The sequence below is a fragment of the Sinocyclocheilus grahami genome, unplaced genomic scaffold (assembly GCF_001515645.1).
Source record: "Sinocyclocheilus grahami isolate Dianchi unplaced genomic scaffold, SAMN03320097.WGS_v1.1 scaffold201.1, whole genome shotgun sequence".
Lineage (NCBI taxonomy): Eukaryota > Metazoa > Chordata > Actinopteri > Cypriniformes > Cyprinidae > Sinocyclocheilus > Sinocyclocheilus grahami.
This window is the reverse complement of record NW_015505380.1, coordinates 467,264-489,574: the sequence shown is the minus strand read 5'-3', so window position 1 is coordinate 489,574 and position 22,311 is coordinate 467,264. Positions and strand designations below refer to the sequence as shown.

General features: G+C 35.0%; 1 protein-coding gene across 1 annotated transcript; it reads left to right on the top strand.

Moving 5' to 3' along the window:
* Positions 1-413: 413 nt before the first annotated feature.
* On the top strand, positions 414-20,274 carry LOC107595379 (semaphorin-7A-like). The gene is made up of 17 exons (XM_016285762.1): positions 414-513; positions 2,828-2,967; positions 3,282-3,329; positions 3,952-4,050; positions 4,125-4,203; positions 6,033-6,128; positions 6,279-6,406; positions 6,914-7,046; positions 7,423-7,518; positions 7,669-7,796; positions 8,304-8,467; positions 9,952-10,057; positions 11,708-11,882; positions 13,595-13,704; positions 14,483-14,628; positions 17,604-17,632; positions 19,890-20,274. Exons 1-17 carry the CDS (start codon positions 417-419, stop codon positions 20,249-20,251), a joined length of 2,136 nt encoding a protein of 711 aa, XP_016141248.1. The 5' UTR covers positions 414-416; the 3' UTR covers positions 20,252-20,274.
* The last annotated feature ends 2,037 nt before the right edge of the window (positions 20,275-22,311 follow it).

Genomic DNA, 22,311 nt, shown 5'->3' with positions numbered 1-22,311 from the left:
ACATGCTTTGTTACTCACTAGATTTGTTTGTTTTGGACCAGACTTTTTTTTTTTGCATGTAGGGCATGTGCAGTAGTTTTAGTTTACTAGTTTTAATATAACAATGTATGTAGTAATTGGTTTAAACTGCTTTAGACTGTTTTACACTGCCCTCTAGCGGTTTGTTCACACATTGCACGAGCTCATATCAGATTCTGCTTCTTTAAATTAAACTTTGTGTAGAATTAAAATTCACTCGGGTTCGAATGCAGAATTTTAAGAACCTATCATTATCACAAGTGTACACATGACTTAAGATAAGGATTAGTTGAACTAATAATCGCCCCTCCTGTGTGAGGAAGTTATGTCAACTTAAGTCTGACAAATATTGAGTGTTGAATCATTCAGCTCTCTCTGTCATAAACTCTAGAGTCAAGATGGACTGGACGTCTTTTTGTGCGCTGTTCACATGCATTTCATATGTTAGTTCAACAAAATTACATTATAATGCTCGAGTGAAGGTGAAAAATGAAGGTAAGCTAACATTTACTTAATATTTAATCGGTTTTATTCTCAAGATCAACACCTAATGTTGTTTTTTGTTGAAATAAATAGACAATTGATAGATATTAACATCATGCTTGGATCCAAATGTGATACACTTTGTAGTGCAAAATGGGCAAAATAGGAACATTTTGATGTCAAGCCCTCAAGAAAAAAACACATTAAATTAGTTGAATTGTAATTAGTATGAATTTACAGCAGAATACAAATACAGTCAGAATAAACTGTGTGTTTCATTTTATAGTCACATTACATTACCGGTGTCAACCCTTACCAAAAAGTAGTATACTTCAAGTTTATTTTAGTAAGTATACTTAAGTAAAGTTCAAGTATATTTTAAGTATACTTTATGTAGTAAGTATACAAATATCAGTGTGCTAGTAGTATACTTGTAAGTGTACTATTTCAAATGATAGATATTAACATCATGCTTGGATCCAAATGTGATACACTTTGTAGTGCAAAATGGGCAAAATAGGAACATTTTGATGTCAAGCCCTCAAGAAAAAAAAAACATTAAATTAGTTGAATTGTAATTAGTATGAATTTACAGCAGAATACAAATACAGTCAGAATAAACTGTGTGTTTCATTTTATAGTCACATTACATTACCGGTGTCAACCCTTACCAAAAAGTAGTATACTTCAAGTTTATTTTAGTAAGTATACTTAAGTAAAGTTCAAGTATATTTTAAGTATACTTTATGTAGTAAGTATACAAATATCAGTGTGCTAGTAGTATACTTGTAAGTGTACTATTTCAATACTCATTGGGACTAAATTGGCCCACTTTCTAGTATATAAAAGCATACTTTAAGTATAACAGTAGTAAACTTTAAGTACACAACTAGTTTACATCAAAAGTTTAAGCTTGTACTGCAACTATACTAAAAGTGAACTTATAGGTATACTGATAGTTTACTAATTAAATACTTGTAGTAGCATTTTTAGTACACTTTGAAGTATAGTCTCAGTAAACTACTAGTTTATTTGTTTTATACTGCAAGTATACTCGTAAGTTTAACTTTACGTCATACTTTAAGTATACTACTATGTCCCTATTTAGGTATTGATTTGTATATGTTTTGTTACATGAATATCTGAACGTACAAAACATCAAAAGAACAGGGTATCTGCTTGTAAACAAAAACATTTTATTCTAGCGTCATGCATTCTTTTTTTAAACACGAATGTGGGTAAGTTTCATAAATAAAAAAATAAAGATATAAACAACATTTTGAACAAAAAGACTATGAATTGGATTCAGAACGATAATCAAAACGTAGATAGAGTCGATCAACACCCCAAAGCTTGACGGTTATAATTACCTCTTCATGGGTCGACATTTTATTCCATAACGTTGCACAATTTTGATGCTGTTTTATGTCTGAAGATCGTGTTAGATTACATGTGGAAGCATCTGTTGTTTCGGTTTCTTCTTCACTTGTGTTTTTTTGGAAATTCTGTACAGAAGATGTGTGCTAGCACCCCTACAGTATAACAATGAAAACACGTATCCTAGGAACACAAGTATAGCTCAAATATATTTAGACTTTTTCTAAGTATAAGTCAAGTATACTTAAATGTCATTTTAAGTATATTTCTGAGAAGTACATAAAGCCCATTTCTGAGAAGTACATAAAAAGTAGACTAAAAGTATACTTTCCTATTTTTAGTTTTAAAGAAGTATACTAATAGCACACTTGAATAAACTTATTTTACGTAAGGGAAACTCTCACCTATTCTAATTAGTGCTAATTATCGCGATTAATCGCATCCAAAATAAAAGTTGCTTACATAATATATGTGTGTATGTATATATAAATGCACACACATGCATGCATATTTTTAAGAAAAATGTTACGTTTATATATGAAATATATTTTAATATAAATATATACATGTAAATATTTTCAAAATATATGCAGTATGTGTGTGTCTTTATATATACACAGCAAACACACATATATTATGTAAACAACTTTTATTTTGGATGCGATTAATCGCGATAATTAGCACTAAGAGTTTGACACATGAAGATGTGATTCTTGTACTCCACTTTTATTTTGGATGCGATTAATCGCGATTAATCGTTTGACAGCACTAATTTGAACAGAACTCTATTTTTATCACGCAAACCACTCGAGTCTCTTATCTCGGACCCACAGCTGTCTCTTCTGCATTTCTGTGTATCACTTGTGCATTAATGCATAGGAACCCTTTAAACTAGATCTGTTTGAATACACTGCACACTTTATAACTTCAGTCTGCCTCTCTGTTTCAGGCATAACCAGGTTCTCTTTTGAAAACAATAATATTCATTTGATGAAGCTCGTTAGCACCTCTGGTAACAAAATCATCTGGGTCGGAGGACACAAGATCCTCTATTCCATCAGCCCAACACAAGCCTCCAAACCCCATCAGGTACAGTCATGTTGATCATGTATATAATACAGTAGATCTCAGACTGTAAATGACATCTGAAGGCTTCCCAGCGGCTGATCTCTCTAGTTCACCTGCCAAGAGAAAGATGATATTTTACTTTAAATGATTATGCAATGCTTTTTCAATGCAAGACGACTGAAACATTGAAGAAAAATGTTTATTTCCTGTGTAAAGTTATGTTTATGGCTCGTGGAACATAAGCAAGCATAAAGACGTCACTTGTGTTATGATCCCTTATTTGCACAGTCTCATTGTTTGTAATGTTTAATGTTTGCTGCACTATCCTTGTTTAGGTGAATGTGCCTCTTTGTCAGGACGAAAGCCAAGATTCAGACAACTCTGTAAGTACTACAACTCTGCAGCACCTGATATTCACGCTTCCCACAGGATCAGGTTTTGCTGAGTGTTGTTTAAGTGTTTATTCTAAGTTTATTGAAATAACCTGTTTTACTAGTTTACATGCAAATAACCCTGAACTAGAACCATATTTACAAAAAAATTAAAAAATTCAGGATATTCTCTAGTAATATCATCACTATGAGTTTTTCAATTGTTATGAGAGTTGTAAAAATAATGCATAAGTTGTTAAATGTTAACGACCTAGATTATTCCAAAAATGTCTGTGGGAAACTTGTACGCACTCGTATTCTTCTCATGTTTGCAATTTCTATGAGCGTATGACTTCTCCTTCGGATGCACAAGATGTGAATACACTTTTATGATTTCTTTGTCCAAGAATGTACAATTTATCTCCTAAAATCATTCACAGTGAGATGCTTTCCTGTCAGATATCACATATGCACACTTCAGTAAAAATGCAGGTTAAGTTTCGATGCGTTTACATGAACACACCTTTTATTATGCATAACTGAACATTGATATAAACAGTGCTGTTTCAGGGGTTGCTGGTAGTTTGTGTCTCATTAAAGGTCACTGACTGCTGTTTAACTGTTGGTTTTCCAGCTCTGTTCACACCGGATCTCTCTGCTCAGAGAAGGCATTGATGGAAATCTCCTGTTCATCTGTAGATCGCATGATGGAAATGCAGAGTGCTGTAACTTGGTATGTCATGTTTTTACTGCATGCATTTTAAACTCATATGTAAGTATGAAACTGAGCCGTGTCTTTTGTTCCAGGACTCCAGTTATTCTCTGATCAATTGCTTCACGTCAGAAAATTACGAGCCAGATATTAATGAGCCGTCATTACTTGTTGGTGAGTATTGCACGTTTTAATGAGTATTGAAATGCATTCATGTGCACACATTTCTGCTGCATTTTGGTGCATTAATTAGAATTGCAAAAATAATGGCAGTTTCATTTCTTGTTGAATTTCTGTCATTTATGGGGCAGCATTCAGCATCCATATCTGCCCACTCAAGAGATTCTTGATAATGACTAGCATATTGTTTGACACAAAGCTGCACACAGGGGAGTATTATTATTTAATATTAGAGTCGGGAACATACTGGGCAGGCTGTGCTTGGTTAGGTTTCTCGAACACTCCTACTTTCCCTTCCTCTCCACTTCTGTCCGCCACTGTTCTGAATGCAACTGTTTGACTCGCAGCAGGTGATTTGAAGAAGTGTTGAGGCACTGTTCTTTGGTAACGCTGCTGTTTTTGGAGCCACATGTTCTGTAGAAATAGACAGAGTTGAGTAAAACATTATGAAATAGTGTTTCAACATGATGTCACATTTGCATGGTTCAGGAAATTGCAGACGTGTTGAAACCCAGTACTGCTTCTGATGCTCATAATGCAGTTCATATATTTGCATGATAGCATTTATTGCTGATACTACATATAACTCATAGTTAATGTTCAACTCGTAATAGACCTGAGCTGACCGATATCATGTTACCAAACCAATATGACTTTTTCTTATGTAGAACACAAATGGAGATGTTTAGCAGAATGTTCAATCTGCTCTATTCCATACAATGAATGTTAATCTACAAACCCGATTCCAAAAAAGTTGGGACACTGTACAAATTGTGAATAAAAACAGAATGCAATGATGTGGAAGTTTCAAATTTCAATATTTTATTCAGAATACAACATAGATGACATATCAATGTTTAAACTGAGAAAATTTATAATTTTAAGGGAAAAATAAGTTGATTTTAAATTTCATGGCATCAACACATCTCAAAAAAGTTGGGACAAGGCCATGTTTACCACTGTGTGGCATCCCCTCTTCTTTTTATAACAGTCTGCAAACGTCTGGGGACTGAGGAGACAAGTTGCTCAAGTTTAGGAATAGAATGTGGTCCCATTCTTGTCTAATACAGGCTTCTAGTTGCTCAACTGTCTTAGGTCTTCTTTGTCGCATCTTCCTCTTTATGATGCGCCAAATGTTTTCTATGGGTGAAAGATCTGGACTGCAGGCTGGCCATTTCAGTACCCGGATCCTTCTTCTACGCAGCCATGATGTTGTAACTGATGCAGTATGTGGTCTATGGATTTTTTTATTGGGCATTAAATAATTGCTCATACAGACTAGCACAAACATTAGTAAATTATTTAAATGCATGCATCTGAAAGGGAATCGCCTGCATATGCAATAAAGTCGGATGCGTAAAAAAGTGTCCATGGCTTTTCATCACTAATTTTTCACTGTGTGTCTTTAGTAAATCCTAGTTTTTTAAAGGCCAAAAGAGGGTTTGTGTTTGCGCAAGCTGTTAGTAAATCTGGCTCTTAGTGTTTATTATATTTGTTGAATATCAGTCAGTTATGCTAAAAAAGTTAGTCGCTTTGAAAATGTGTAGTTGGGCACATCTGTATTAGCTGAGTACAACGCAGTATTGTTATGATTATTATTAGTTTTAGGAACAGGAACTTGGCTGTTCTTTCCAGCCAGTATGTGCCAAACTCTTTCCGTGACGTCAGGGTGTTTATCAGGGCACGGCTATGAGATTGTTAGGGTCTTGTCGGTGGTGCAAGTCCAAATACCTCATTTTCATTCTGGTAAAAAATGAAAATCATTTCGTTTTATTAAATGCTACATGTGGCGTCCTGTCTGATTTCTATATTCTGTCTTTCAGATAATATGCTGTACTTCACCAAGTCTGAGAAGGGATTGTACAGGATAAACAAGAACGACATAACTGACAACATTTGGTCTCAGACGATTCAAGCGGGTGAGAAGTTACAAATTAGATGAAATAATACTACCTACACGTTTCAATGCTAAAGTGGTTCGTTGCCACAATTTTTCACTGAAGTGAGTTCATGTCATTATCAGAACGATACTGTTTTGATTCTAAACAGCGCTGTTTTTTTCTCTTTAGAGCAAACATACCTGAAGCTGATCGCTGGTAAAGGACAACACAAAGACAAAGTTTATTCCTTCTTCACAGAGAAGCACAAAAGTGAAGACGGTGAGCAGTGGATTGCACGAGTCTCTCAGAGCTGCATGGTGAGCAGAATCTCCCCAGAAATCATGAAGTGAATTTGTCATTGTATTTCACTGCAGCCCACATAAAGTCTTCATGAATCTGTAAAACCATCTAAGCTTTACATTTTGTTAATGGTTTAAAAATGCTAAATATGATTGCAATTAATGATGCGCCCTAACCTTACCTATTCTGATAAAGATACTGCACCCAAAAATACAATTCAATTTACTTGACTGCATTATATCATTTGAGAAATCTTGAGAAATTTCAGCCTTTTTAAAATCACAATGCAATGCAGAAACACTTGCAGAACCTGATTGTTGTTCTAGTAATCATTTAACCCCCTCACGACAGTCTAAATCTGCATAACTTTCTTACGTGGAAGAACAGAAGATGTTTAGCAGAATATTCATGCTGATTTTTTATATACATCGGAGGCACACAGGAGCTTTCAGGCTCCAAAAAGCACCAAAAATATGACTCTCACCCTATGCATGCAGAGTTAAACACAACACGATCTGTTTCAGAACGACAGAGGCGGATCTAAGAGTCAGCTTCAGAGCAGCTGGACGTCCATGATTTACACCCGTCTGTTCTGTGGCAGAGGATATGAATTCACTCAGATGATAGATGTGGCCACACTAGACACAGACAACGACAGCAAAATTTATGTGCTCTTCAGAAACTATTGGTAAGACAAAAACGTCATGCTTTGTATTTCAGGCGATCAGCATTGTAATCAATGCATTACAAATAACGCGAGTTGCATAATCAGATTACTCTTTTAAGTAACTAGTATAGTAATGCATTACTTTTTAATTTGCGAGAAAATTACTTTTTCAAATAGTTTTCCCATGTATTGATGGTTTTGCCATGTTGACAGAAATCGAGAGTAAGTGCAGAGACGTTGTTTAGTACTTCTAGACTATATATGAACAAAATACCTCATTTTCATTCTGGTAAAAAATGAAAATAATTTCATCTTATTAAATGCTACATGTGGCGTCCTGTCTGATTTCTATATTCTGTCTTTCAGATAATATGCTGTACTTCACCAAGTCTGAGAAGGGATTGTACAGGATAAACAAGAACGACATAACTGACAACATTTGGTCTCAGACGATTCAAGCGGGTGAGAAGTTACAAATTAGATGAAATAATACTACCTACACGTTTCAATGCTAAAGTGGTTCGTTGCCACAATTTTTCACTGAAGTGAGTTCATGTCATTATCAGAACGATACTGTTTTGATTCTAAACAGCGCTGTTTTTTTCTCTTTAGAGCAAACATACCTGAAGCTGATCGCTGGTAAAGGACAACACAAAGACAAAGTTTATTCCTTCTTCACAGAGAAGCACAAAAGTGAAGACGGTGAGCAGTGGATTGCACGAGTCTCTCAGAGCTGCATGGTGAGCAGAATCTCCCCAGAAATCATGAAGTGAATTTGTCATTGTATTTCACTGCAGCCCACATAAAGTCTTCATGTATCTGTAAAACCATCTAAGCTTTACATTTTGTTAATGGTTTAAAAATGCTAAATATGATTGCAATTAATGATGCGCCCTAACCTTACCTATTCTGATAAAGATACTGCACCCAAAAATACAATTCAATTTACTTGACTGCATTATATCATTTGAGAAATCTTGAGAAATTTCAGCCTTTTTAAAATCACAATGCAATGCAGAAACACTTGCAGAACCTGATTGTTGTTCTAGTAATCATTTAACCCCCTCACGACAGTCTAAATCTGCATAACTTTCTTACGTGGAAGAACAGAAGATGTTTAGCAGAATATTCATGCTGATTTTTTATATACATCGGAGGCACACAGGAGCTTTCAGGCTCCAAAAAGCACCAAAAATATGACTCTCACCCTATGCATGCAGAGTTAAACACAACACGATCTGTTTCAGAACGACAGAGGCGGATCTAAGAGTCAGCTTCAGAGCAGCTGGACGTCCATGATTTACACCCGTCTGTTCTGTGGCAGAGGATATGAATTCACTCAGATGATAGATGTGGCCACACTAGACTCAGACAACGACAGCAAAATTTATGTGCTCTTCAGAAACTATTGGTAAGACAAAAACGTCATGCTTTGTATTTCAGGCGATCAGCATTGTAATCAATGCATTACAAATAACGCGAGTTGCATAATCAGATTACTCTTTTAAGTAACTAGTATAGTAATGCATTACTTTTTAATTTGCGAGAAAATTACTTTTTCAAATAGTTTTCCCATGTATTGATGGTTTTGCCATGTTGACAGAAATCGAGAGTAAGTGCAGAGACGTTGTTTAGTACTTCTAGACTATATATGAACAAACATTTACTCGTCTCACTTGCAGAAAAACAGATTCAGTATTCCTCAAAATTAATAAAAACAGTGAGATGCAAACTCAAAATATGACCTGCAATAATTAAATATGTTCTAATCCCATTTTATTAACCAGTGCCTTTGCTGCTGACCTACAATGAACCAATTCAACCATACTAAGCAGCAAAAATTAGCTTAGATAAACATAACATTTGTGTTTCATTGAAGTAAAAGTCTCTTGCGTCCTATTCTTAATGCAATCCAGAATGGCAGCACAGCTGAAAGGTTTGTTTGAGCTGCATTTATATTTCAGGCTAAACCATTCCACTTTTGGTGTGAAAGGGCTTTTACATTTGCAAAATACAACTTTTTAAATCAAAAACAAACAAGCAAGTTCAGGCCAGATGAGAAAAAGTAACCCAAAAGTAGCATAACGTATTACTTTCCATAAAAAGGAACACAATTAGTTACTTTTTATTCTTTCCAGCCAGTATGTGCCAAACTCTTTCCGTGACGTCAGGGTGTTTATCAGGGCACGGCTATGAGATTGTTAGGGTCTTGTCGGTGGTGCAAGTCCAAATACCTCATTTTCATTCTGGTAAAAAATGAAAATCATTTCGTTTTATTAAATGCTACATGTGGCGTCCTGTCTGATTTCTATATTCCGTCTTTCAGATAATATGCTGTACTTCACCAAGTCTGAGAAGGGATTTTTATATTTCAGGCTAAACCATTCCACTTTTGGTGTGAAAGGGCTTTTACATTTGCAAAATACAACTTTTTAAATCAAAAACAAACAAGCAAGTTCAGGCCAGATGAGAAAAAGTAACCCAAAAGTAGCATAACGTATTACTTTCCATAAAAAGGAACACAATTAGTTACTTTTTAAGGGAGTTACGCAATATTGGATTGCATTGCTTTTTTTTTTTTTAAATGAACTTTCCCCAACACTGGCCTCAATAGTTGATACTAGTTCAAATGTCTGTAAATATCAATGGAACTCCAATATGTGTCTGTTTAAAATGCACAGTCTTTTGAATTTGCCGTCACATCAGTGTAAAAGGCAAACATGACTGTCACATTATCCTGTTAAATAGGGATGTCACAGTCAGTCGAGTGTTAAAAGCTCGGAGGAAACATGCGTCATTTGACACAGTTCCACAAACACGGATGAAATAAAGGAAGAATGTGCAGCTGTAGTGCTTGCGTGTGTCTCAGATGTGAAGCTCTGTGTCTGTTTACAGGAACATGAGCGCTGTGTGCGTTTATAACATGACTGAAATCAGCAGAATCTTCAGTTCCTCTGAATTCAACGCCGCCAAGGTTCCTGCGAATCATCGGCCTGGAATGGTAAACCGTCACTGAATCAATATAGAATATATAGCAAATCTCAACTGAGTTGTTTCATGGCCAAATGTAACTATATTAATGCCCAGCTCTTTATATGAAGCTATATAAGTATACTCACATATGCACTATACACTCTCAGAAAAAAAGGTACAAAAGCTGTCACTGGGGCGGTACCTTTTCAAAAGGCACACCTTTGTACCTAAACAGTCCATATTGGTACCTTAAAGGTACATATAAGTACCTAAAGTGTACATATTAGTACCTAAAATGTACAAAAGTGTACCTTTTGAAAGGTACTGCCCCAGTGACAGCTTTTGTACCTTTTTTTCTGAGAGTGTATAGCAAAACTCAACTGCTTGATTCTATGTATCACTGCAAAATTTAAACCATATTATCATTCAGTTCTAATTTTCTTCAGTAAACGTGACTATAAAGTCGGGATGCACGATTATGACAAAAATCATAATTGTTGATTATTCCCTTGAAATTGTAATTGCGATTATTACTTACGATCATCATAATTTTACATTGACCGCAACCGCATGCCATATTATTTTTAGATGAAAATAAACAAGCTGAAAACACTTAACTGAAAAACTTTTATTGCTTTTCTATAGTATTAAGCCTCAAATGTGAACTATGCATTGGATTGGTTTCTTCTTTAAACAAAAAAGTCAAATGCTATACTAAAACTAAAATTAAAACAACAGAAAAACCCTTAAGATAACATGTAAAAGGAAAAGAACACATCTTAAGCACACATGCATTTTGAACAATTAATTGCCGCTTTGTATGATTACGTAAATGTGGCATCTGTAATTGTAACTGCGATTAGAAATTGGATTAATTGTGCAGCCCTATTATAAAAGCATTAAGATAATCGCAGATGTCATTACAGAGCATCCTCAGCTGCAGAGTATTTCTCATTGGCACTGCACTAAATGATTCATTCTTGAGTTTTGAGCCAAAACAAACAACGCCAGATGCGTCAAATTACAACATCTGATTTACGAACAATTCAGTGTCGTAATAAAACACAACTGTTGTGTACATAATGTGGGTAGAAATGAACTGCTCGTCTGTAATCCTGTATCCTGTAGTCAGTCTGGGGTTTTGTGTCAGTTAAAACTAATCATCTGTAATTGTAACTGCGATTAGAAATTTGATTAATTGTGCAGCCCTATTATAAAAGCATTAAGATAATCGCAGATGTCATTACAGAGCATCCTCAGCTGCAGAGTATTTCTCATTGGCACTGCACTAAATGATTCATTCTTGAGTTTTGAGCCAAAACAAACAACGCCAGATGCGTCACATTACAACATCTGATTTACGAACAATTCAGTGTCGTAATAAAACACAACTGTTGTGTACTTAATGTGGGTAGAAATGAACTGCTCGTCTGTAATCCTGTATCCTGTAGTCAGTCTGGGGTTTTGTGTCAGTTAAAACTAATACTTACTACAGTAAAACTAATGCTTTTAATGCCCCAGTGCTACTTGGAAAGGCACATATCATCACTCTCAGTTCTTCATGGAGATTCTGAATGACATTTTTACATCTAGAACCGACTGTTGAGCTCTGTAGTCCGAACAACAGTAATTATTATCTTTCCCATTCGTTCTAACAAACTACTTGTGGTTCCTTTAGTGTGTTAGTGACAGTACTCGTCTAAGCAGTGAAGTGCTGGGGTTTATGAAGGATCGTCCAGAGATGAAGGATTGGGTGATGCCAGAGAACGGCCCCCTGTTGTTCAAACACCGTCATTACACTCATATACAGGTGGACCGGGTTCGAGGCCACACCGTCCTGCTGCTGTCTCTAGGTACGTGAATCTGTCACCGTGAACCGTGAGGAATTTAATGATTCAGTTTCATTTAGCATTCTGCTTAATAGGGACTTTAGGCAACAGCTGCTGATGGAACAGCAATAGAGAAAGGAAGTAAATTTAGCTTAATCACAAAGTTTAATCGCAACATATAATCATTGCAGTTAATAGTGTTCACCGTCGGTTTGATTACACACAATTTGTAACTTTACCGTACATTCTCTTGACTTGAACACTACAGCAGATGTACTGTCAATATTGTCATTATAGAGATCAACAGCCTCCACTAGTGCTGCACAGTATTTAAAGCTAGTTAAATAATGCAGCAAGATACAATAATCAATCATATAAAATCAATTAAACATTTACAAATTAAGCATTTCATGCCCTCTTTATCAGCCAATCCTTGTTTTTGTTTTTTTTAACACATGAATGTACAGCAATTTCCGAAATGTTCCTATGAACAAAAACTTCTCTATGAACAAAAACATTTATTTAATGCATCCCTTTTTACAAATCATCATGTACCACAGAGTACGATTAAATTAATGTACATTTAACCAGTTTAACGTTAATATGGAGAGGCACTGAAATGTAGAGCTTCGTTGACCTACACTGTACACGACGTGAGAACAGTTAGCTTTTTAGGTTTATATGTAGCATGGACGCACTAACTTTAATGTTAGTTTTAGCCAGAGATACCTTGCTGAAACACAAGATGACATTAACGTAACATAAGTAACTTAATGAGAGTATGACAACAAGAAAATGAACGTTTTTGTCTTCATTGGGATTGGGGTTGAATGCTTAGCGACATTTTGCTCCGTTTTGTTTGGGTTTAGGAAATGTAATAAAAGAAATGATATTGCCCATCCTCTCAGGATAGCTGGAATCAGTGTTACAAGTAGCCCAGGCACATCGTTTTTACATTTTTGTAGCATAAACACCATCAAACCGATGCACGCTTCGGATCCTCCAGTGTTTCTCTGTGGTGCTGAAAACTAAAGATGTCCGAGTTCTGCTTACCGTGCAACTGATACTCGACTGCCATTGGCTCATCTGCGTTCGAGGGGAGGGGCTTACCGTCAGGTCAATTGTGCATATGTGTCGATTATTATAAAGTGCTTCTCGTCAAACATCCTGTTTTACTCAGAGGTCAGTCAGATAACAGAAGTTAAATGGGATGTAAATGCAGTTTCATGTTGATTTAACCCAGTTTTAATTCTCCTATCAGTTTCACATTTAGATGCCTAACTGCTGCAGGAAATCTAATGACTAGCCAAATGTAATAAAACATCATTGATAAAGTCAGACGACTGAGGCTGAATGAATGATAACTTTGAGAAGTGTAGCAGCATGAGCTATCAAAGTTGCACATATATCTAATAGTTTCAAACCCTAGTGAGCTAAGTAGGTGTCATTGTTAGACATCAGACGTGAAGGCTGTTCCAAACACTACATAGTAAAATTATGCTACCTAATATCTCAGAGTCGCAGAATGCATGGTAACATGCTCAGTGAAAATTATGTAATTAAAACATGATTATTTCATGCAAAAGCAACATGTAACGTAAAACTTCATGTGAATAAACTGTGTTAGTCATGCACTTTAAGTAGACCGCTTTGTGTGACGGTTAGCATGCTGTCTTACTAGGTAGTTCCATATACAGACATATTAGTTAATGTCCTGTTGTAATATTTTCTCACAGAAAGCGGAGGGGTTCATAAAGTGCTGGAAGAGCCTGTTTTTGTGATTGCGGAGTATCTGCCATTTCCACGAGGGACGCACATCACCAGCATGCTGCTGGACGCTTCGGAGGTACGATGTAAAAATCCCTGAGCAAAATAACACCCAACTCTTCACTTGCAAACCAAAGCAGGAATGTCAGAAGTACTAGGGCCCTATTATTGTAAAGGAAAATAAATAAATAGTTTTTATGAATTCAATTAATTAGACATGCTTTTTGATTGTTAACATTTCATGAAACCATTAAAATGGAATACAGAAAAAATAAAAATGGAAGACACCGAATTTGGTAAAAATAAAATGGAATTTGAGAAAAAATCAAATGTATTTCATAGGGTCCTAAAAATGTAATTTTTGTTCAACTTTTAGTAAATTGTTGTTAAATTGCATACATTTCATGGTTGCAATTAAATAGACATGCTTTTTGAGTACTAAAATTTAAAATGGATTCCAAAAAAAATTCTAATGGAACATTTTTTTATGGATTTCATAGTGTCCTAAAATACCTAAATCAATAATAAAATGTAATGCTGCCAATCTTAAACAGTAGAGCATGCCACTAGCAACGACAAGGTCATGGGTTCAATTCCCAGGGAATGCATGATCAGATGAAATTATTATTTTGAATGCAATGCAAATCACTTTGAATAAAAAACTTCTGCCAGATGCAAAAATATAGATGTTATTCAGTGTGTCGGTGATCATAACTGTTAACAATGAGCGCAAAGCACAGGATGTTTCACAGGGCAATCTACAGTTATAGCTGTTTTATTTTACTTTCAATTTTTAAGCATATAAATCTATCATGTTATCAGCTGTTGTACTCATTATCCTGTGTTTAATTTCTCAGAGGCGTCTATATGTGAGTTCCAGTAATGAGGTCGCTCAGATTGACCTACAGAGATGTCATGTGTATGGAGATGAGTGCAACGAATGTAGATTATCTCGAGACCCCTACTGCGTTTGGGACGGTTTGCACTGCACCTCTAGCGCAAAGTAAGACCTCAAAGCACACACATCTGCTTCCTTCCTGATTACACATGTATTTTAAGCAAAAGCCCAAAGCCACTGATACTGAAGCTAATCATAGTTCTTTAATAGACTGAAAGAGTTGTGCAGTTTTTTTTTTTTAAATATTGCGATTGCGATTTAATATGCAATTATTTTTTAAAGCTCTTTATGTTCTGTATTATTCAACAAAGACAAGCTATAAATCATTGTATAGTACGACCAACACAATATTAGATAGATTAAACATAAATGTTCTTTTCTGTAGGCCAGGCCGATATGTTACGATGAAATTAGGTGATGCATGAATTGATATGAATGACATTTTTATTTAACAACTACAGTCACAGTATATTGACTGATTTGTTGAACTTCCAACCTTGTAAGCATGTAATAATTATGACAACATAAAGCACTGACAAATAAGCCTGGTGTAAACGTTAATATGAAAGTCCGTAACAAATCACACAAGCTAAAGGAGATTGCAGAAATATAAAAACAATCTGTTGCATTACCACACTACTTTAGGTCATTCAAAGTCACTGTAATAAACATATGTAAACATGTGCACTGCACTTTTTAAACAGTTAACTTGAGATCAGTGGTTCTCAAACTTCTTTGGTCGCGCCCCCCTTTTAAGCCTATAAAAAAATCTAATTTAATTAAAAAAATTTAAAAAAACCTACAGGGGAAAAAACCATCTGCATCACTTGAAACATTGAAAAATAGCATAGAGAGAATAACTGTTATTATTATTATTCTCTCTGTTATTTGTTTATTTTATTTTTTTTGTGGGTCATGCTGTCCGCTAAGGCATAGGACACACACAGGCTTTCCTCCTCACCAACGACATTAAACACCGTGTCTACACCGGACGCGAGCGGCAACATACAGTAGAACCCATTATAATCAGTGATGCTGTCTACACTGGATGCGACGTGACATTAAACTGATGCCTCGTTCTATTTATGACGTACTGACACAAAGTTAAAATGATTTGCAACGGTTGCTTTGTCGCATCCAGTGTAGAGCAGTTGAGGCGCGATGCGACAACTGTAGCGTGCGGTATAGACACGGCGAGTGAAGCCGAGAGCAAGATATGCCTCGTCATAGTTTCTGCATTTAGCTTTTGAATGACCAGCAGCTGCCTGGGTCTGTGCGACTTCATCTATGGCTTTTCTCTTCGCTTTCACAAACCGATCCATCTCCCATTCTAAGTTACGTCCTTTGGCTGTTTACTGTTTTATTTCTTTTCTTTATCTGCTGATGGCCCGCGCTCGACTTGAAGCAGCGCTGCTCAGACCGATGGGTGGGTACTGCGAGAGCTATAAGAGAGCCCGGACGTCTCCTTATGTTTTCTCTCGCCGTACTTTGATGTCATACACCAATCGATCTTCAAGTCGAACACACCTCTTTACTCTCGCGTGTCATGTGACCGAGTATAATCGGAGCCTCCAAAATCAATGTTTTTTCATATCGCGATATTATCGCAAATGCAATTAATCGTTCAGCCCTAGCAGTGATGCTGGAGTGTTATGGGTAATTGTGAAGTGGTTTGATGCTGGTTTGAGTCTCTGTGATCTACAAAATGAGTTACAACACTAAAGTTTTATACGTAGTTTTTGAGGTTTGTTCAAATCATTGTAAGCACTGGTAATAGTGATGCTTGACTTGCAGATTGCACATGGTGCCTACAATCATTTTGAAACCTCATAACCACTGAAAAACTTTGCATCGCTTTACCTGCTCGACCACATGCACCCCTTTTTGTAGATGTCTACTCATTTCCTTATTTTCTACCACTGAAACATTAGCACAACTTCCCACACAGCTTAAAACCACACTGCATGATTCACTTAAAGGGTTAGTTCACCCAAAAATTAAAATTAGCCCATAAATTACTCACCCTCAAGTCATCCTAGGTGTATATGGCTAATCGATGCGTTTTCGTAAGAAAAATATCCATATTCAAAACGTAATAATCATTTTATTTTTTTATTTCACTTCTTTTGGACTGATGCATGCAACACCCGCTGAGTGGCATTAAACAGCTTGAAAGATCAAAGACAATTTTTAATATAACTCCGACTGGATTCGTCTGAAAGAAGAAAGTCATATACACCTAGGATGACTTGAGGGTGAGTAATTTATGGACTAATTTTCATTTTTGGGTGACCTGACCCTTTAAGGGAAGACACTGCAGGGCAAAAACACAGTTTTTTTAATGCACCGGTCAAGTTTGAGATTTTGGGCTTTTTGGTTTTTCACAAAGTGTCTTTTCAGTCTAGTGGAAAGAAAACATCCAAAAGACACTGCTAAGTGTTTCTTTTATATCACTTTATCTATTTGTGTCAATAGATTTCAATTACAATACATATTTTTAAAAGCCGTTTTCTCAAAATGAGTTTTTTCTTCTCCTACACTGAGCTATAAATCTCCACTTCAGTAGCACTCACACACACCAAACTTTATATTTCTATTCTTGTCTATATCCTGAAGGTTTGTACAGAGGGATTTGTTCATATATAATTCATTTCACTATATACAACATTTTATTCCCCAAAACATTGTGAAAATATAGTGTTTTCTGTCCGTTCTGAGCATTTTCTGAATTATGGAGTGACAAAAACGAGATACCCAAAATTCCCTCTGTAAACACTTTTGACTCTAATATGTCAAAAAAAATTAACAAGACTTCATCCAGTGTTTAGATTTTTGTGCTATATATTTATGCAAATTAGCGCATATTTAATTAAATAGACTCATTTGCATATTTAAACCTAACATTTTAGAAAACTTGGAATACAAAAAATAGTTTTTGCTTTTATCTATGTAATCAATCAGCTGGGTAAGGCGATAACTATTTTTAATTTTTTTTACTCTATTCACCTGCAGTGTCTCGCCTTAACAACGACAGCAAAAAACATTTATGAATATAACATAATGTGTCCTCTTTTCCACAGAAGCCCATTCCAGGATTTCACAAACTGCAGTAAGTATGGCTCTGTTTTTGTTATTGGGTGTGTTTTTGGTGATTTTCACACTAGCCACGATCACTGTGCGACTGTTCCTGAACTACACTTTATCACCTGAACAAGGTGCAGCCGAATAAAATATTCATGCAAATCGTGAAAGCAAACTCAGATCACCATCTACAGATAGTTTCAGGTTCACTAAATAAAGAAAATGCCTCGACTTGGACTTGGGATCCAGTGACTTGAACGTCATGACTTGGCAGGACTTGACTTTTTAACAACTGCAATTTAATTATGATTTTTTAAAATAGTAAATAATTGCAACTTATATTGTTAAACAAAACGCAAGACACATAATCAGCAGCCACCAGTGATCTGAGTCTGAGCAGTTCATGACGCTGCACAAGCACAGAGTTACAGAAAATACAGAAACTAAGAGAATCTACCAGATGTTTTCTTTTGGATATAAACACTTTGAAAGAGACCAAATGCATAAAAGAAAATTTGCTGTATGCATTGATGTCACCACTTTAAAAATAAAGGTATGCAAGCTGTCCTGTTAATTATTTGTCTTAAAATTCAGCTTAAGTCTGTTATTAAATTAAAGTGGTTATAAATAAACTTGAAATCCGCTGGCGTTTGCCTCCCAAAAAGCAGTGCTTTAATGTCAAGTATGTCCCTCTTTGTAATGACTGAAAACAATATGGAATTGTGCCACGGTAGTGTTTTATCAATTAGTGATGATTCTCTTGCACCCAAAATCCAATATATATATAGCAAAATGGCCCTAGTATGAGTTTGTTTTTATATAGGGCCCTATAATCAAAATAGGTACATCCCTAATAAAAAATAGTAAATAAAACATTAAAAAAAAAAATTTTTTTTTTGAAAGTATTATGTAAAAGTATTTTACTTGGATAAACAAATGCAGTTTTCACAAAGAGTAGTGTTTTTCTAGTTTTCTTGCTAATTCATTTTTGTAAGGTTAATATTAATGTAATTGTCAGCACACCAAGGTTTAAAAAAAAAAAAGTAATTCGGTCTGCACATGGTAAAATTTTTTCCCATCCGGCCCTCAACCTAAAAGGAGTTTAACACCCCTGCTTTATAACAAACGATATTAAGTAATATTTCCTACAGTTTCTAACAGTTATACAGCCACAGCAAAACGGTTATGCGTCTCTGAACACGTTTACTGAACGAATCCGAGGTTTCGAACGAATCAGTCGAGTGATTCAGTGACCCATTCTTGCTTGTTCATGAATGAATCAACTGTTTTGAATGATTCAGTTAAATGAATGTTAGTCACTCATTAAAACAGTGATTTGCCACCACCTGCTGGCGTTTTTAATTTCATATTTAAAAGTAGCATTTTTATTTCAAATATGTGCCCCTGCAGCACAAAAGCAGTGTTGAGTCGCTGGGGGATATTTGTAGCAATAGCCAACAATACATTGTATGGGTCACAATTATACATTTCTCTTTTATGCCAAAAATCATTAGGATATTAAGTAAAGATCATGTTCCATGAAGATATTTTGTACATTTCCTACCGTAAATATATCAAAACTTAATGTTTGATTAGTAATATGCATTGCTAAGAACTTCATTTGAACAACTTTAAAGATGATTTTCTCAATATTTAGATTTTTTTTGCACCCTCAGATTCCAGATTTTCAAATATTGTCCGATCCTAACAAACCATACATCAATGGAGAGCTTATTTATTGTAATAAATGGACCCTTATGACTGGTTTTGTGCTCCAGGGTCACATATCTATATTCAAAATTTTATAGGCCTATTTAAACTACTATTATTTCAAATGTATAATTGAGAAAGTTCATTTCTGAGAAAAAAAAAAGAAGGTCATAAGGGTCAGTTTTTGGAAATTGAGATTCATGCATGCTCTGAATAAATACGCTTTCCATTGATGTATGGTTTGTTAGGATCGGACAATATTTGAAAATCTGGAATCTGAGGGTGCAAAAAAAATCTAAATATTGAGAAAATCGCCTTTAAAGTCGTCCAAATGAAGTTCTTAGCAATGCATATTACTAATCACCTTCATGAAACATGATTTTTACTTAATATCCTAATGATTTTTGGCATAAAAGAGAAATGTATAATTTTGACCCATACAATGTATTGTTGGCTATTGCTACAAATATCCCCCAGCGACTCAACACTGCTTTTGTGCTGCAGGCTCACATATGTTTTCAGATTTATCAATGTATGTCACTTTAATAAACGCATCACATGACCGTGTTCTGCAGATAAGCCTGAAGCTGCACCATCAAAGACCGAAAACGGACTGAAGACGCCAGTGACCCGTGTCCCTCCATCCTCTAAACACTTCTTGCTCTGCCCAATGACGTCACACCACGCCACATACCACTGGTACCGCGGTAAAACACGCGAGGAGTGCGTTCACTCCGAGCTGGGCTGTTTGTACCTCATTTACAGCATGAATAAGACTCACGAAGGGGAGTACAGTTGTGAGTCTTCAGAGGAAGGCTATACTAGGACAGTCAGGCAATACAAGCTCAGCATGAGCCACTCAGAAGCGCTCCGTCTCACTCCTGCACTCTTACTGATGCTCACAGCCTCTCATGTGCTTTTGAACATATTACACTGAAGTTCCCAGGTTAAAAATAAAAGTGCACTTCTATAATGTACTTAAAGTGCTCTATTTTCATGCACTAATTTTGTACTTAATATACTAAAAATGATTCTTTAGTACCTCTTAAGATCATCTAAGTGTACTCAGCTGTGCTGTTTTGGGACACCATGAATATGAACTAAAATGTGCTTATAATATACTATCTCTGCATTTAAAAAATGTATTTAGTCACTTTAACGCATCTTTACACTCAAGTGTACTACAAGTGGTGACTAAATGCAGAGATAGTATATTATAAGCACATTTTAGTTCATATTCATGGTGTCCCAAAATAGCACAGCTGAGTACACTTAGATGATCTTAAGTTTATCTTAAAAAGTACTAAAGAATCGTTTTTAGTATATTAATTACAAAGCTAGTGTGCAAAAATAGAGCACTTTAAGTACATTATGGAAGTGTAACCTAGTTTACCATCCACACCCTATTTAATAATTTTACCACTTTTATTGATTATTATTGCCATATAGAATAAGTTAAAAGCTCAAATTGGTGTCATGAGTGGTTTGATGTTTACTGATGGTTTCAGATGTTTGTTTTTTTCTATAATAACTTGCACTGATGAATCATTTATATATTGGGAATATGAATTCTGTGAGTAAATGTGACCCTACAACACAAAACCAGTCATAAGGGTAACATTTTGTTTAAACTGAGCTGAATTAATAATCTTTCCATTGATGTATGGTTTGTTAGGATCGGACAATATTTGAAAATCTGGAATCTGAGGGTGCAAAAAAATCTAAATATTGAGAAAATCATCTTTAAAGTTGTCCAAATGAAGTTCTTAGCAATGCATATTACTAATCAAAAATTAAGTTTTGATATATTTATGGTAGGACATTTACAAAATATCTTCATGGAACATGATCTTAATATCCTAATGATTTTTGTCATAAAAGAGAAATGTATAATTGTGACCCATACAATGTATTGTTGGCTATTGCTACAAATATCCCCCAGCGACTCAACACTGCTTTTGTGCTCCAGGGACACAGATATGGTAAATACTCCCGATGTTTTCTGTATATGTGCAATACAGAACTTCTCATAAAAGCCCAGTTAGTCATCAGTCACAAGAGTATGAAAACACACGAGGTCAATGTGGGAGAGAATCAATTTGTTTTTATTGTTATTTTCATGATCATCAGTGTTTTTGTCATCTGATCAGTCAAACATTTGGACACAAACTCGTGATCTTAAACAACTTTTTGATCTAAAGGAGTCTAAACAGTAGTAGATGAAAATAAATCAATATTTTAATATACATTTTTAAAAACTAATTTACTAATAATTTTAGTAGGCAAAAATAAATTAATATTTTAAGAATTTTTTAAAAAACAATTTACTAAGAATTTTAGTAGACAAATAATAAATTAATATTTTAAGAATAAAAAAAAAACAATTTACTAAGGATTTTAGTAGACAAATAATAAATTAATATTTTAAGAATAAAAAAAAACTATTTACTAAGAATTTTAGTAGACAAATAATAAATTAATATTTTAAGAATTTTTTAAAAAACAATTTACTAAGACTTTTAGTAGACAAATAATAAATTAATATTTTAAGAATAAAAAAAAACAATTTACTAAGAATTTTAGTAGATAAATAATAAATTAATAAAAAAAGGTGCATATATAAGAGTCTTCAGTTGTATAACGTTTGGATCACTGCATCATTCCCAGACTTATATCTGTGTGATTTTAGAGTTTATAACTATTATTCTAACACGAGGAAATGAATGAATCGATGCGTCTAAATGTTTGACTGCTAGTGTGTGTAATGAATGTAATATGAATATCTCCGTGTGTAGCCTTGTGTGATTGTTATTTCTAAAGGACTAGTGTTAAGTTGAATAATTTATAATTTCATTTTTATAATTTAAACTGGTAGAACATTTCATTTGATCAGTCGGGATCATTTCAAAATGTATTGTTTTATTTCTTCATGTTTACATTTCATTACACTAGACAATGAAATATCAGATCAGATGTCATTTGTTGTAAAGAAAGCGT

Coding starts and splice junctions, on each gene's coding strand:
- LOC107595379 (XM_016285762.1), top strand. CDS start 417: ATGGACTGGACGTCTTTTTGTGCGCTGTTCACATGCATTTCATATGTT. Junction 4,204..6,032: donor TGAGCCGTCATTACTTGTTG/GTGAGTATTGCA, acceptor TCTGTCTTTCAG/ATAATATGCTGTACTTCACC. Junction 7,047..7,422: donor ACTAGACACAGACAACGACA/GCAAAATTTATG, acceptor TCTGTCTTTCAG/ATAATATGCTGTACTTCACC.